Source organism: Wolffia australiana, chromosome 1, assembly GCF_029677425.1.
Source record: "Wolffia australiana isolate 7733 chromosome 1, ASM2967742v1".
NCBI lineage: Eukaryota > Viridiplantae > Streptophyta > Magnoliopsida > Alismatales > Araceae > Wolffia > Wolffia australiana.
In genome coordinates, this window is record NC_135835.1 from 345,962 (window position 1) to 362,679 (window position 16,718).

At 44.4% G+C, this 16,718-nt stretch overlaps 1 protein-coding gene across 2 annotated transcripts; it reads right to left on the reverse strand.

The window, feature by feature from the left end:
* Nucleotides 1-10,058: 10,058 nt before the first annotated feature.
* Nucleotides 10,059-12,706, reverse strand: WLIM2B (GATA type zinc finger transcription factor family protein). Of its 2 annotated transcripts, none has more exons than XM_078571572.1 (6): nt 12,510-12,704; nt 12,258-12,418; nt 11,455-11,554; nt 11,309-11,355; nt 11,124-11,213; nt 10,059-10,441 (listed from the first exon to the last, which is right to left on the reverse strand). In XM_078571572.1, exons 2-6 carry the CDS (start codon nt 12,390-12,392, stop codon nt 10,190-10,192), a joined length of 624 nt encoding a protein of 207 aa, XP_078427698.1. In that variant the 5' UTR covers nt 12,393-12,418; nt 12,510-12,704; the 3' UTR covers nt 10,059-10,189. The 2 variants fall into 2 exon arrangements, with proteins under 2 accessions (XP_078427698.1, XP_078427707.1); XM_078571581.1 differs by lacking the exon at nt 10,059-10,441 and adding an exon at nt 10,464-10,911 and having other exon boundaries at nt 12,510-12,706.
* Nucleotides 12,707-16,718: the final 4,012 nt, after the last annotated feature.

Below are 16,718 nucleotides of genomic sequence, written 5' to 3' on the forward strand. Positions count from 1 at the left end.
GATAGTTACAATGATTTGCTGGTTGATTTAATTAGGAAGCTAACAAGGAGATTCCGCATCTGATGTTGATTGAAAATATTTTTCTTTGTGTATTACTCTTTTGACTGTCAAGTGTGTTTTATACAATTTCTTCATCCATATAAAATGATAATTTAAACAATCCTCCTTTTTACATATGATTATACATTGACATAATACTTTTTTAATTAAATGATTGACTGGAGTCGTCATAAAATTAATTGATGAAAAATCATTTAGATTGTCCCATTGATTTCTAATTATGCCAGAACCATTGTCTTCAAGTTTTCTTTTGATCCAAATAATATAATTATTTCCCTACATTTTATAGAAGTTTGGACTCCATACTCTAATTTCATTTTTTAATGCGTTGCTTGAGAGCAGGGTGTTTGGGTTCAAATGTTACCAAGTAATCATCTTCATGTCCTCTATTTTTTAACCATATGGCATTACCTTCCCCATATTATAAACTCTATAATCTTCGGTTCCATCCAAAGCAGGCATTAAATCTGGAGAAGGTGTCTATCCACAAGGCTGGTTTTGGTGGAAGAATTAATATGTAAGTAGCTCTTGCTGCTACTGATTTACTTGATGAAGAGGGGTCCATTTTCTCTTGTATTCTCTTTGTATCATCCTTTAGTGAGAAAGATTTATCGCATTACCTTGTACTATTCTATTTAATAGAAAATGTCATTAGTCTTGGTTGGTGAATTCATTGAAGTTTACACTCTGGTAGGTGAGGAATTATAGTACAAATTTTGAAACAACAGAGGGTAAAGATGTGGCCAGATTGAATCCGGAACAAGGAACAATGCCCAAATTGAAAGGATGTTAGCCTTAGTGCTGGAGCAGGAACACTAAGCAGCCTTGCTTTGTTGCAGTAGAAGTCTTTGAAATAACTTAAGAATGCTTGAGGGGATTAAGGAGAGATGGGGACGCAGCATAGTGCATGAATTGAGTCATTGCAATATCTATAATAAAAGGATTACAACGTAGTCGTAGTCATTACATGGGGGAAGACTAAGGAAGATACTGAAGTAACTAGACCAAGCGTTGAACACCTGTATAGTGTCGATCTTGCGCCTTGAGGCATGCAAGCCCATGCTCGTGCCTACCAGCAGTGCCGCTACACGCATGCCGTTAGGTCGGGCGCCATGCGCCCGTAGGCCTTGGCACTCTACACACCTGCCAGTCCAACCCCAGCGTTGGCGCTCCCTACGCCAAGCAACCGCGCTGATGCCATCGTGTGTGGTCTATGCAGGCAGTGTCGTGCTCGACACCCAAAACTAGGTGTAGCATGCCCAACACTACTCGCGGGAGCACTACACACCCCACAATCGTCTTGGCGCTCTCTGTCCACCAGTGCCTTAGTCTCTTGATGGGAAGTCTCTTGCCTCCCGCCCCACACACACAGTGTGCGTGGCGTGTGCTCGTCATCTCATAGTGTGCACGCACGCACAACACATAGCGCCCAAGACGTGCCCATGCGTTTCCCATGCATGATGCTCGTGTCTTTGCCGCCCAGCCAGTGAGTTCCACGTGCGTGCAGGGCGATTGGTGCCCGCGCGCATACCTTTGGCAGCCCTGCATGCCCAGCCTGTGCATGACCTTGCCCTAATCTATCGCCATTGCGCACGATGAGCTCACACACCAAAAGATCCTTGGCTTTAAAGATCAGGGTCAGTGTCACTACCCTGATGCGTCTGGTGTTTCATGCTCAAGGACTTGATCTCAATATCCTGAGTCCAGTACACGAACATGTCCCCACAATAAGCACGCAAGACTCTGTGCAGGACATGACGCCTACTTTGGGGCCTTACACCAAGATATATGCGAAAATGTGGTCGGATGCCGCTTCACTTCACCTTGCTCTTTCATTTCCTTTTTGTGGAAATCAATACTGAACTTCAGAATCCAAATGTATAGATCGCGTTATAAGTGAAATTGCTTGCAATGGCCTGTTCATCAATTTTTCTTATGATCTAAATATCTGTTAAAGGTAGCAATGAATCCAATTATGTTGCCACAAAGTTATTGTGAACCAAGAATTGGCAAGTGTATTTGTTCAAAATTGAAAGAAAAGAGAATGTTGGCTTATCTCGATACTCATTCCGAAGATAACAAAATGATCGACAATGGCTTCTGTATCAAAGGCCAATAGCTTATAGACAGAGAGGCCAGCACGCAGACAACTCGGAAAAAATCCATTTCCAGATAAAACTGACTGATTCCTTCATATATTCTCAATGGGTCTACAAACATATTATGGAGGCATTTCCGGTTCAATTACGGTAGAATTGACGCTAAGCTGAAGGGAATTCCGACTGATCAATGCGCAATAGTTGAGGCGTATGGGCATGGCCATGAAGTGACGAAGACACTTGACAAGATGAAGGAGATTATAGTGCAATTTTTTGGATTGCAGACTCCCCTTGGGCCATCGTGGACAATGTGGGGTTCAAGATCATGTGGAAGTATGCTGCTGAGACGACTGTTGACCCGCTAGGATCGAAGTCAATAAAGGCTGCGATATAGAAACTATACAGGGCCTTGAAAGGGAGGCTGGTAGAGTTATTAGCAAATGTCCCAAAGGTCTCATTGACAGTGGACGCGTGGAACAGTGAGGATTTGTGTGGACTTTTGGGCATCACGGTTCATTGGGTGAACAACCAATGGGAACTTTGTGAATGTGTGCTTACAGTATGCGAGCTTGTGGGTAAACATGATGGTGTGGATATGAGCCCAATTGTCCTTCAAGCATTGGATGTCTTCAATTTGAGGAAGAAGGTCAGTGACAAACCATCAAACTTACTTCCATAATATATTACCTTATTACATAACTCACCATTATTTAATGTAGGTTGGCGCTATCACCATAGAAAATGCCTCAAGTAGCAGGTCGATGATATCACTAGTAGCGAATGAGCTTAGGCCGATGAATGACCATTTCATAGTGGACCGATATGTCCCATATGCTGAACATCATTGTTCAAGCTGCCTTGAAATCATTGCGTGAAGTAGTGAATGTACCTCCTCAGAGGCTTGTTGACAACTGAATAGTTGGCGAATGAGATGATACTGCTTATGACGCTGACATAGATGATTTTGATGCCATGCACGAGGCCGCAACGAGTCATGGAGACATGGTCATCATGCTACTACACTGTTCTTGGGGGATGCGGTCGCTCGTCCATGATCCTTCGTCACAAGCGTCCGACCATCAACACAATGACGCCAATGGTATGTGAAGACATGCAAAGACGTCAGACAATAGAATCATAATCAAATCCCATTAGATTGCCCAACAAAATGGAACAGTACGTATGACATGTCACATGATGCTTTGGAGAAGTGAGATGTCATAGATTTCATGGCCTTACAGATCTTGTCCATGATGGAGACGGACTTGAGAGTTTCTCATGAAGAGTGGAAAATGTTGGCCGACTTCTGCGACATCCTAGGGCTATTTTACAGGTCAACAAACTATGTTAGTGGCTCGCAGACAGCGAGCCATGGAAGTACTTCACATTTTGAAGGCATTGATGAGAAATATTGATACTACCCTACAGAGGTTTGATATGTCTATAATCTTTGGTTGGGAAGAAAGCTGACTGATGGACAAATTGAATCGATACGACAAGCGTGTGAGAGTAAAAATACTAAGATATCAAAGTATGAGTTGATTATATCTAATAACCATGCGACCACAACAACGGCCATTCTTGACCCTTTCAACAAGGGGTCATCACTCGATTCTAGCATAAGTCATGATGCTTTGGTATTCATTCGAAAACTAATGCCCCTATAGGGGGACCAAGATCTAGCTTTTAATGACCCGGAGGATGATGTTAGGCTCACTGAATTAATCGACGGGGTACCACCCTCTAGAGAGAAGGAATGATGGGTAACCACTCCAATAGAGGAATTGGAAACTTATCTCCAATCAACAAAGATGAAGGACAGAGAGATAACACTATGATGGTGGGCATGCATAGGTGCACGGGCTTACCCTTGACTATCTACGTTTGCGCAATAGTTTCTTTCAATATGTGCAACTAGTGCCTCGATAGAGCCTTTATTCTCCGCAGGACGTGCACTCGGCACTTTCAAGAGGGCACGTCTTAATGCTGAAAGCATTGTACTGCTATTCACAGTGAACTGTTAGTTATGTGCCGAAATGCTCGGCTGTGTGATGAAGATAATGTCAAGGGTTTTTTGACGACGACAACTAGTATGATGTTTTCAACCTATTTTTTGACCATTACTAGTGTTATTTTATTTGCATTCACATATCCTTATTTTGATTTTTGTCGCCTTTCATATTTCTAATTCTCTAACCTAATGTAAACTTGATTGATTCAATTTTATTGAATGTTTTTAGAATATATTCAAGGAATAAATGAATTTTTAAATCAAAAAAGGATATAACTATAAGGAAAATTGGAGGTTAAATTAGTTTTTAAAGCTAGAGGGACTATTGGTAAATTTTGATTGCAAATGTACCCTTAAAATGTCTCCCGGACGCCTGTTGCAAGCGAAAAAATCCAATAAAAACTTGTGGGGTCTTATATAGATTATCTTGAATTTTCTGTGATTTGTTTTAGGGAAATATGGAGGAGAGAGAATCAGAGGGGCATATCTCCAATTTTTTTGAGCGGTATCCTTTTGCGGGTGCGAATTAATGCATGGTCTTCTCTGCAAAATGCCAAGAAATTGATTTAGAAATGCCATGTGGTAAAATCTCAGCCGTCAGAAAGTTTAAATCTAACGATTTTTAACTCTTTTTTAGTGATTTTAAAAGACTCTTAAAAATCCGTCATGACTGTCACCCGTGATGGCCGTCCCGTCACATCCCCCTTCCAATGCCCCCAGTCACAGTCACGTCATCGTCTCCACCAGGTCGTCATCCATCACCGTCACTGTCATTGGTCCCTTATTCCGTCACCATCCCTGTCACGTCATCTGTCACAATGTCATCACCGTGACGTATGACGTGACAGATGATGGCTGCCAAACCCTAATTCCCATGCATGCATAAGCATAAGTAGGCTTTGGTATTTTGGACGGGGGACTGGTCGTACCAGAACAAACTGAGATCGCCGGTCCACCATTTTAGGGTGGACCTGTTGGTTGGGCCAGATCTAGTCCGATGGTCAAACTGGACCGAGATCGGATTAAAAAAAAATAAAAAATATCATCCCCGCTTACCCCTCACCCACTTATCGTGTTCCCCTCTCCCCCATCCCTGTCTGGACACGTCCCCACCCCCTCTCCCTCTGGCTCCCTGGCTTTCTCTCTCACTCTGTCTCTCGCTTTCTGCTAAAGACACATGTACGTTGCAGACTACTGAGACCGTACCTCACCCGCCGCAACTGACACCAAGCGTCGCGGGCCTTAACCTGACATTAGGCATCATAATGATTACTCTGCCATCGTACTTCATTTGAATTCCTTCACTTATTCTATAAACTCAGGAACATACGTTCTTATATATACCTGTACAAAATCTCTTATTGAGTTAAGGGAAAACATTCTCTGAAGTTTCTATTTCACTCCATCGTTTAATTTTGTTGTCGCTACTGTTCTCTAACACTTACTCTCTCGTGTTCTTTCTCGCACGCTCAATCTCCCGTTCACTCTCTCTCTCTCTCTCTCTTTCACACACTCTCTCTCCCATTCTCTCTCTCTCTCCTTTGCATGCTCTCTCTCACCCGTTCTCTCTCTTGCACGCTCTCTCTCTCTCTCATGCTCTCTCTCTCTCTCTCCCATTCTCTCTCTCTCTCTCACGCTCTCACTCTCTCCTGTTCTCTCTCTCTCTCACTCTCTGGCTCTCCCGTTCTTTCTCTCTCACACACACTCTCACTCTCTCCCGTTCCCTCTGTTAAGGATAAAGAAGAGGAAGACGAATAAGGGAGTGAACAACTTGGCAAGCCACATCAGCAAAGGCCTCCACGTCAAGACAGATCCTCCAATAGGACTTTTAATAAAAGTAGACTAGTAAAATTCAAACACGTACCCTATACTCAGCAAGAGAAATAGATGGAAAGGATTAAATGTAAGTTCATATATAGACGTGTAGGATTCAATCTAGAATAGGATTATGCGGCTAGGAGTTCATCTAAACAGGAGAACTAACTGACGGTTACGATTTAAATCATTCTAGCCGTTATAACAATTATGACGGCCATGATTCAAATCATTCTCGCACGCTCTCACTCTCTCCCGTTTTCTCTCTCTCGCACGCTCTCACTCTCTCCCGTTCTCTCTCTCTCTCATGCTCTCACTCTCTCCCGTTCTCTCTCCCTCTCTCTCTCTCTCACGCTCTGGCGCTCCTGTTCCCTCTCTCTCTCACGCTCTGGCTCTCCCGTTCCCTCTCTCTCTCACGCTCTCACTCTCTCCCATTCTCTCTCGCTCACGCTCTGGCTCTCCCGTTCTCTCTCTCTCTCTCTCTCACGCTCGCTTTCTCCCGTTCTCTCTATCTCTCATGCTCTCTCTCTCTCACACGATCTCTCGCTCTCTCTCTCTCTCTCCCATTCTCTCTCTCTCTCGCTCTCTCTCTCTCTCTCGCTCTCTCTCTCTCTCACGCTCTCTCTCTCCCGTTCTCTCTCTCCCATTCTCTCTCACGTGCACACCCGCTTGCTCTCCCTCTCACGTTTTATCTTTCTCTCCCACTCTCTGAGTCCCCTTTTCTTGCTCTCAATTTGGAGAATGTTTAGTTTATCCTTGTTTCTTTCTCTCCTCAAACTCTGTCGAGTTTGTTTCATTGTGTTCCAAGCTATGTTAGGTTTCTCCACTTAGATTTGTAGGACGGATGACGTTCCACCATCCTTCCGTTCAAAAATCGTCATCTGTCATCCTCCGGAGCGATGGACAGATGACTGAACGGAGGGCTATCCATCATTCGTCACTAGTCATTTGTGATTCGTCATTCGTGATGAACGACGGATGACGAAAATACCGAACGGATAACAGAGAATGGCGGATGACTTTTTCTGATGACGAAGGAAGAAGAGAGGAAGAGGAGCGGCAGGGCACAGGGAGGAGAGGAGGGAGGGGGGGAGGAAGGCTTGAGAGGCTCAGCATCGTCTTTGTCAAGATCACAGCTTTCTTGGGTCATCCTTTGGATCTGGGTAGAGAGAGGTCGCTGGCACAGAGAGAGAGCAAGAGAGAAAATAGAGATATAGAGAGAGAGACAAAAGAGAAGGGAGAAGGTAGAGAGAGAGAGGATAGAGAGGGGGGGGGACGAGGTGAGCAAGAGAGAAGATGAAGAGAGAGACAGGACTGGAGGAGAGGAAGAGAGAAGACGAAGAGAGAAAGAGAGGGTGAGAGAAAGGGAGAAGATTGAGAGGAAGGGTTGGGGGGGGGGGGAATGGGCTCTGCCGGAGTGGCCACTGGCATCACTCGTCCATTGAAAGAGAGGGGGGGGACGGTGCAGGCCGCGGAGGAGACGGCACCGCCGGAGGCAGCGCCGCCTGGCCGGCAGAGGAGAAGGTCCACTAGCGGCCGCAGAAAAGCCGACGAATCTTCCGTCATCTGAATGTTTGTTCCGTTCCATTTTTTCAATGGACGAGTGATGGACCGGACGATGATGATGTTGTGACAATGACGAATCCATGACGAATGACGACGGATAACGTAACAGAAGTCCGTTCAGTCCCGTTCAGTCCGTTCGAAGACAACATCCGTTTTCGTCCAACATCTCTATCTCCACTCTACACCCTACTCTATCGAGTTTTCTCCATTTCTTTAGTCTTCTTCTATTTTTATTTTATTCTTTTTTCATCATCCATTGTTCCTTTTTTTCTTTTTCTCCTCTTTTTTATTATTCTTTTCTTCTTATTTCATTCTTCTTTCCATCTTCTTTTCTTCTTATTTTATTCTTCTTTCTTCTTATTTCCATCCTCTTTTCTTCTTATTTTATTCTTCTTCTTCTTCTTCTCCTTTTCCTGGCTTCTTTTACTTTTTCTTTTCGTTACCTTTTTCCTACTATTTTCCTTCTTCCTCTTCTCCAGATTTTCTTATTTTTCATCGTGTTTCTTTACCTTGTTCCTTTTCATCTTCCGTTCTTCTTCTTTAATTGTTCTTTTATTGTTCAATTAGTATTCTTCCAATCTTCTTTTCTCTTTTTATTTTATTCTTCTCTTCATATGTGACTTTGCAATAAATTTTCCGAGAAGTCCGAGGAAGATCTTACCATAAGCATTTATACACTGTAGGAGTTAGTAATCATATGCATCAACCTTTTGATCTTTACGTCGGCCGGTTGCACTGCAGATCGAGGGGAACTATTCTGGAGTAAAAAACCTGGCGATTCCTTGTCCCTCGGTCGGCCGGCGGGCCGGATTATCCGCCTGTTCTTTGCGGTTCTGAGGGATGCACACCAAGCTTTTTAATGGTTTCTTTCTTTCTGGCGGGGGCGGGGCGCGGACGACGCGAACGCCGAGGAAGATCTTGCCGGAGCTCTCTCTGGGCAGATCGCCGGAGTAGCAGAAGCTGAGGACGTCGCCGGGGAGGAGGCGGTGGTCGTCGGCGAAGTGCGCCCACCCGCCGCCGCAGACGACGAATTGGGCCCCGGCGCAGCGGCGGCGCCAGTAAGCGGAGTAGCGGCGGCCCTGCTCGTCCTGGATGGTTATCGCCACTCCGCGTCCCATTTCGGCGAGCTTCTTCTCGTCCTGGGTCATCATCCGGGCCACGGAGGAGGCCTTCTCCTCCACCAGCATCAACCCATCTCGGATACACTTCTGGTCGATGCCGTAGATCTTCCGCTCGAAGAGGGTGGTGGAAGCGCGCGTCGTTTTCACCTGCCGGCTACGACGACGGCGAAGTGGTGGCGGGCTGGGGGATTTCGCAATGTGGCGGCGAATCGTCATCGTCGTTCCTGGCGGGGTTGAGGGCGGGTTTCCTTCCGTCGCTCGAATGGCTTGGTGGTGTTGTCCGCCGCCGGGGTTTAAGTAGGCTTCCCGCCCGCGACTTGCGGGGGGTTCTCGAAACCACGAACCAATCTTCCTTCATCTCCGGAGCACCCGCAAAACCAGTACTCTCTCTCTCTCCCTCTCTTCTTTCATCGACTGTCTCCTTCTTTCTTTCTTTTCTCTCTATCTATCTCTCTATCTATCTCTCTATCTCTCTCTCTCTCTTTCCCTTCTCCCGCATTTGGCTCTCTCTCTCCGTCTGTTTCCCTTGTCCCGGAATTGGCTCTCCCGCTCTCTCTGCTTCCCTTCTCCCGCATTTAACTCTTTCTTTCTGTTCCCTTCTCTATCTCTCTATCTTCCGCTTCGTCCGCATTGGACACTCTCTCGCGGTTCCCTTTCTCCCCCAGTTGACTCTCTCTCTGTTCCGTTTCTCCCGGATTTGACTCTCTCTTGGTTCTCTCTCTCTCTCTCTCTCTCTCTCTCTCTCTCTCTCTCCGTTCTCGCTATCTCCCCTCTCTCTCCGTCTATCTTTCTCTCTCTCTGTCTATCTCCCTCTCCCCTCTCTCTCTGTCTATCTTTCTCTCTCTCTCTTTCTCTCTCCCGCATTTGGCTCTCTCTGTCTCGCTTGGTTCTCACTCTCTCTCTCCGTTCTCGCTCTCTCCCCGCTCTCTGTCTATCTTTCTTTCTCTCTCTGTCTATCTCACTCTCCCCGCTATCACTCTCTCTCTCTCTCTCTCTCTTTGTGCATATATCGTATTCTCTCTCTCTGTCTCCGTTCTCACTCCACATTATTTTAGTCTCCTTTCGTTTCTACATTGTACTTTACCTCTATTTTGCTCGTTGGTTCTCTTCTTGTCTACCCTAACGCGTCTCCTAGCCCCTCATCCTCCTTACACCCTTCTCCCGCTGATCTTCTTTCTCTTTGGCCTTTTTCTACTCACCTCTCTCTCTCTCTCTCTCTCTCTCTCTCTCCTTCTCTCTCTTTCTCCCTCTCCCCCTCTCTTTCTCGCCAGCTCTCTCTCTCTCTCTCTCTCTCTCTCTTTCTCCCTCTTCCATCAAGTACTCTTTGCACCCTTTCTCCCCTCGCCAGCTCTCTCTCTATCTCTCTCTTACATGAAGACTGGCCCATAATGACACAAATCAACGATTCGAGCTCCCAAAAGAGGCTGAAAACAAAGTGAGATGATGGATCATACAGTCATCAAGGGCGAGAGAGCAAGCAGCCAAGTGGAAGATAGACAAATTGGAGGACAACGACGTCAGGCGGCAGAGGGGGGCGGCGCCGCCGCCACTGCCGCTGCCGCCGCCACCGCCACCGCCGCCGCTGCCGAGTGCTTCATGGAGGCGGACCGAATGTTGTTGTAGCTGCCCTTCTCCTTGAACAATTGGGCAAAGTGTGGTTTGCAGTAGAGCACGCCCTCCAGGGCTGCATAGTTTGATGGTGAGATTGAGCAACCTCCATGGAAGCACTTGAAACACCATTTGTGGTATGCTTGCCCTTCCACCGTCACCTGAATATGCCATCATCGTCACATAATGAATTCCATGACCATTCGTCTCCCTAACCATTCAGATAATTCGGTTCTCAGCTGCACCCGCAAGAGAGACGTGTGGATATTTAAATAGATGGATACATAGATAGATGGATGGATAGGGATAAAAAGAGAACCTCCATTGTTTTTCTCCTCCTTTTTCTTCTCCATCCTCATCTCTCGCACACCCACTTTCTCTTATCTCAATAAATCTTCCACAACCATTCAAAATGTTTGATTCCGATACTAAACAAGGTCTCTTCCTGAATTGAATAATATCAAGCTGAATCTCTTCCTTTCATCATCATCATCATCATCTTCTTCTTCTTCTTCTCCTTCGTCTGTGACTTTGCTTTCTTCCTCCCCTCATCTCCTATTTCTCCTTCATCACTCTGCTCTTATCCAGCTCCTTAATTGTAGATCGTGCCGATACTAAACAAGGTCCCTTCCTGAATTGAATAATATCAAGCTGATGGGTGTGATTCCCTTCTTGTTTTCTCAGGATATTATTACTTTAAACTTCCATGTTTCTAATTAATTTTAGGAAATGCCAAAAACGCAAAAAAATGCTGTATCATTTAACTCAGAATGGAAAGCGCCGGCGAACGAGGGAGATGAATAAAATCAAAGAGAGTTCTTATTTTGGTCTCAGATGATGTACCTTTTCAAGGGGATATGCTGTTTTTTCGCAGGTTGCACACTTTTCCTGAGTCCCGGAGAACATTGAGGCAGCTTTGCTTGGAGTTCTGAGCTGAAATTATAGAAAAGAATTCAGGAAATAAAGTCAAGTAATAAAGTCCGGAAACTTGGGTCATCCGTCTGTAAGAAGCTGAAAGATCTTATTACAAGCAGTGGAGTCGACTTCTCCGCTGCCACGATAACTGGTTTTACAGCTGAACAAATGGAAATACAGGCGATGAGTTTTTTTTTTAAACTTGAGGCACAGGTTGCGTGGGAGTCAAAGAAGAAAAAATTTCAAACGTTGGCCTTACGAGACTGAAAGCCCGTGTTGTAGCCACCTGTCTGCTTGAACAGCAGTTCAAAATGAGGCTTGCAATACAGGACGCCCTCCTTCGACGAGAAATCGCTCAACTGTACAGATTAAGAGAAATTATCATAAGGTGTGGATCTATTTTATTTATGACGAAATGAGATCGTTGGCAATTTTTCATTGCAAGGGATAAAGTTTATGACTCTGATCTCCTCTTCAGATCTCAACTAGATTTGGGCGTTGGCTAGAATTTTGGAGGGAGAAAGAATTTCTAGTATTTTCTGTTATGCAGAGGGTCAAATTTAAAAGAATGGACCAATCGAAGAAAAAAATAGACTAAGATTTTCCGGCAAAGAATATGATTTTTAAGGAAGATTTTCTTCGGACTTCTTCCAACAAGCGATGGCATTACATTAGCACTTCTGAGATGATCATCAAGGTAAATCTTACAGAAACGGTGTCGACTGTCAAAAATGCTTCCCGGCAAAAACAACCGGTTAGAATGAATTTCATAGTGAGAACAAGTTTATGAAATTCGACCACTTCTCTCTTGTTTTTTTGACAGTCTTCAAAGAGAATGACTCCCCGTAAATCACAATTCTATGGTTGTTAAGAAAATTAAAGAACCGGTCATTTTGCATAGGTCGTCGCCAATAATATCCGTAATGGAATTGATCGGAACAACAGAGAATTGCTTTGGAAATTGAATGAAACCCTCCCGTCTGTAAACTTATCAGAATCTTCTTGTCCTGCAGACACAAAAGCTAACGAAAAAACAAATTTTAAAGAGGCATCATGTCGTACTTTGAGCGTCCCTTTGCAATGATCGCACTTGAAGCAGGATCTGTGGTAGGCGACACCATCCGCGGATACCTGATCCATTATGTACACCGTCTTGTCGCACACCTTACACTTCAGCTGCGTTCCAACGAAAGCCATAACCACTATCTCCCAAGATACCAAACCTGAATCAAACGAAAACCCGCTGTTCAATCCCAGATCTACTCCATGGCCCCCACGGCCAATAATGAAGCGCGCACGCCGGATTATACACACCTGCACTACAAAAATCGCCGATCTCGGCGGATCACACGCGGCTCGATCAAATTCAACGCTGGGTAGCCTCTCGATCAACAATGCGGAGATGAAGACGAAAGAATCGGAGCAGGGCCAATCGAAGAGAGGGAAGGAGGGCGATGGAGCTTTTTGGCGCAAAAAGTCAGAGCCGAGGCAAGGAGTCAGAGAGGGAGGAAAAAATAATAGAGATTTCACGACTTTTTTCGTCTTATTAAAGAAAAAGAAGAGGGAATCTTTTGGATGTGGGGCCATAGTTTATCCGACGGGCATATCTCAAAAGTGAACACAAAAAATCTGGACAGATAGATTGATCAGCCGTCCAATTGTCTGTGTAATTTTTCTCTTAATTCCTGGATTTCAGCTGTCTCACAGTTTTGGTTTTGTGTTAGTAAGCTTCACATTATGTGTGTTTTATTAGGGTTGTATTCTCAAACTTTACATAGACTATATTATGTTGGGTTCTATGGCCTTGTTTGTGTGGTTTTTCTAGTAGCTGTTGGATTTCAGCTGTCTCACAATTATGTATCTTTTATTAGGGTAGTCTTCTCAAACTTTATCTAAACTATATTACGTTGGGTTACATGACCTTGACTGAGAGACAACTGAAACGATCCATGCAACAGAAGGCTCTGAACGAAACCATAACGACATTCCCAGAGTGAGACGTGAACATATTGAATTGTTCATGTGTCCAGCCTCTAGATTTACCCTCGTCACCTTGAATCTCATGTCCCCTCTCTTCAGGGTCCACCCTCATCTATCATTCATTTCACATGTCCCCTACACCATGACGCTCTCAACACGAGAACTGTTGGATGGATGACAGATCGTCATCCGTCCGTGTGAAAACCATCATCCGTCATCGTCCAGAGCGACGGATGGATGACTGAATGAAGAGCTTTCAGTCATCTGTCATCTGTGAAGGATGACCCATGGTGGAAATGAAAAAAATATGACTAAGGATGACTGATGACGTTTTGGATGACCGAATACTGAAGAAATATTATTAAAAAACTATAAAAGCTATTTATTCAATTCTTCTAGATGGGCGCTTGAAGCGATGACGGGGATAAGGACGACCGAGGACAGGGTGGACGACCGCTGAGGATGGGGGACGACTGCTGAGGAGGGGGATGGGGACGACGACAAGCGAGGTGGGGAATGATGACCGCTAGTGGCAGGGACGACGACTGTCGAGGGCGGGGATGGCCATAGACGAGGAGGGGGATGGGGACGACAGAGGACAAGGTAGACGACCACTAAGGATGGGTGGAAGACTGCCAAGGAGGGGGATGGGGACGACGACAAACAAGCAGGGGGATGATGACCACATAGGGTGGGGATGGCCAATGTTGAGGAAACACAAACAGGGACTCCAGAGGACGAGGACAGCGACAAGGCAGGATCCCCGAGAACAAGTGAGGATGAATATAAGTGAGGATAGAAAACATGACGGTCGAGGGTGGGAAACGACACACGCTGAATGTTGGATAAATGTTGTGGAGCTTAAATAATTAACATAAAGTTATCAAAGTGTTATAAATGAAAACATGTCTTACACCCAAGGAAACAAAAAAAAGGTCACAATGCGAAGGATCTCCTGCTTATATGACTTCTCGCAGAAGCTCGATGTTCATGCTTTGCTTGTGAAAGGACGCTTCAATAACCAAAACACGTAGAGTTAGATTAAAATTAAAATTAAAATTTTGAGAAGTCATTCAAAGGGTAATTACCTCATTCATGGTTTTAGGTGTAGAAACATCATTTTCATAGCTGGATGAGGTTGTCGAGTGCATCCAATAGTGTAACACACACATCACCTAAATACTCTCTACATATAAGCTCGATCTTTTGGGCATCACTACATTACCATCCACTAAAAAGAGCCGCTCTACCGGTGTACTTGTTGCTAGCACAAAGAGGTGTTTCATGGCCAACTTTGCAAGATGTGGATAAGCTCGCACTCCAATGACCATCCACCATTTCAGAGGGGTTCCACTTTCTTTGATGAGAGGCTCACTAATGTAGAGATCCAGCTCCTTTTTGGGTCCTGCTTTCAGCTTGGATTTGATGTTAGCTTTGGCCTCCTTCATTGTCTTTGCAATTGTAGGGGTATGACGGTGACTAACTATAGACTCGTTCACTTCCATTGGAGTGGGGTGGTCATCATGAGTAAGTGAACTATGGCAACAAGATTGAATGTACGTAATGGATTCTTCAAGGCTGTGAGGCTCTATCAGAGCTATCTTTGTTCACGGATCAAGAAGTGTAGTTGCTGCGATGCATTCATTGTGGCGTATGATAGTCTCATATTTGTAAAACTTAAGCTTCATGGCCTTGCATGCATCTTGAATGGATTACGTATGTGATCTTGGTATCATCTCTATCATGGCAAAAACACTATTGTTGTCGAATCAATCCAGGATATCATTGAGGTGATTTGATATAGTCTTGATCATGACAAGCATCATAGTCGCAGTGACAACATTTGAACTACTTATGAAGTTAGTTTCCTTGAGAAATACCAATAATATGTTGCAAAAATCCTCCAACCTTGCCCACTCTTGAAAGCCAATTATGTAATTATTCTCGCTTGTCAAGATGAATGCAGGGGCCATTTGATCAATAACATCTCGCTTTTCTATGGCACCGCACAACATATTGTATGTCGAGTTCCACCTTGTTGGGCAATCTAGAAGGACTTTGTTGTTGTTTGGAATTGCAAGAAGCATGCATACTTGGATGTAGTTTGCTTTCTTTTGAGGTCAACGAGAGATAGCGTTTACAAGTTCGCAAACTCGGGCCACTGCCTCCCCAAGGAAGGTCCTACTATGTCGTTATGATGCGTCGATTGAATCTCTGACTTCTTCACACACACACTGCTCTATTTCTGTTGGAGTCACACAAAGGCTCTTTAGGCCTTCCTGCACAATCAAATTCAAGACAAGTGCCATACAATGAATATGTCAATCAACACTAAATGTGAGATGCATAGGATGCAATCTTCACGCTAGAAAGGGCATTAGCGACGTGTTGTTTCCTGCGTTGTTAGTGGTGGCAGTAGAGACCTGCATCTTAGTGGAAATTTACATAGTTATGGTTATAAAAATGTCAGTGTTGAGAATTATTGATGGGAATGAAAATGTTGATCACACCTTTGACTAAAGGTTGAAATCTTCTAGGACCTTAGCAAAAAGCTTGCTCACTGTCATCCCATCATGCTTGTCTTGGATATGGCATAGGCCAAGAATGAGCTCTTGAAGCTTCCATTCTGCGTCAATCCAATGTCTGGTTACAACTAAGAGGGCATGACTGTTTGAAGTAGTCCATGCGTTCATTGTGAGGGACACATGATGTACATCATTGAACCTATTTCCAATAGCTGCCTTTAGTTTAGTATACACTATCCTATCGTAAATTACCCACCGTCCATTGGACTGCACTCTGAATCACCATGCTCGTTGGAATCCTCTAAGTCAACAAATGACCATGGCAATGCATTACAAATGATAAGCTGTAGAATTTCTTGCTTCTCCGCCTCTGGAGAGACACCGGTGTAGTACTGGTTTATCGAGGACAAGTTGGAAAATACTTCTACAGCAGAACTTGTGAAGTTGCTATATCTTTGAGTTCATCATTTAGCTTTCAATGAACTACTTCTATACATCACCAAAAAACGATCTTTACTTCATTTTGAGTATACTTTGTTTGCGGAGTTTGTATCACGACACAATTGACATTTGATACTTCAAGTTGTCCACTGGTGTGAAGTACTTGAAGATTTTTGCTTTAGGTGGCTTCCTCGAATTTTGACTTTGCCCTTGAGGGCAGTTCCTACTATCATTACCTTCCCCCATCCCTCGCTCACCGTCATTGTGATGGGGCGGCACATTTTCCCCATTGGACTCCATAATTTTTACTGGCTCCCCTTTCAACATACAAAGCAATTTTTTTAATAAAAGAGTAAAATATAACGGCCTTGTAAAATATTAAACCAGGAGTATAAAAAATGATTTAAGAAGTAAGCAGCCAATTAAAATCGTCAGAGAAGAATGAGGAGAGAGTAATAAGCTACTAGAACATTTCTGCTAATACTACCTAGTTATCTCAAACTCACTATTCCCTTCATTCCCATGTTATGTTTTAACTCCTATTTTCTCTCCAAGGTAGAATAAGAGGAACTCCCTT

Coding starts and splice junctions, on each gene's coding strand:
- WLIM2B (XM_078571572.1), bottom strand. CDS start 12,392: ATGGCTTTCGTTGGAACGCAGCTGAAGTGTAAGGTGTGCGACAAGACG. Junction 11,214..11,308: donor AGAAGTCGACTCCACTGCTT/GTAATAAGATCT, acceptor CTATAATTTCAG/CTCAGAACTCCAAGCAAAGC. Junction 10,442..11,123: donor CAGCATATCCCCTTGAAAAG/GTACATCATCTG, acceptor TGGCATATTCAG/GTGACGGTGGAAGGGCAAGC.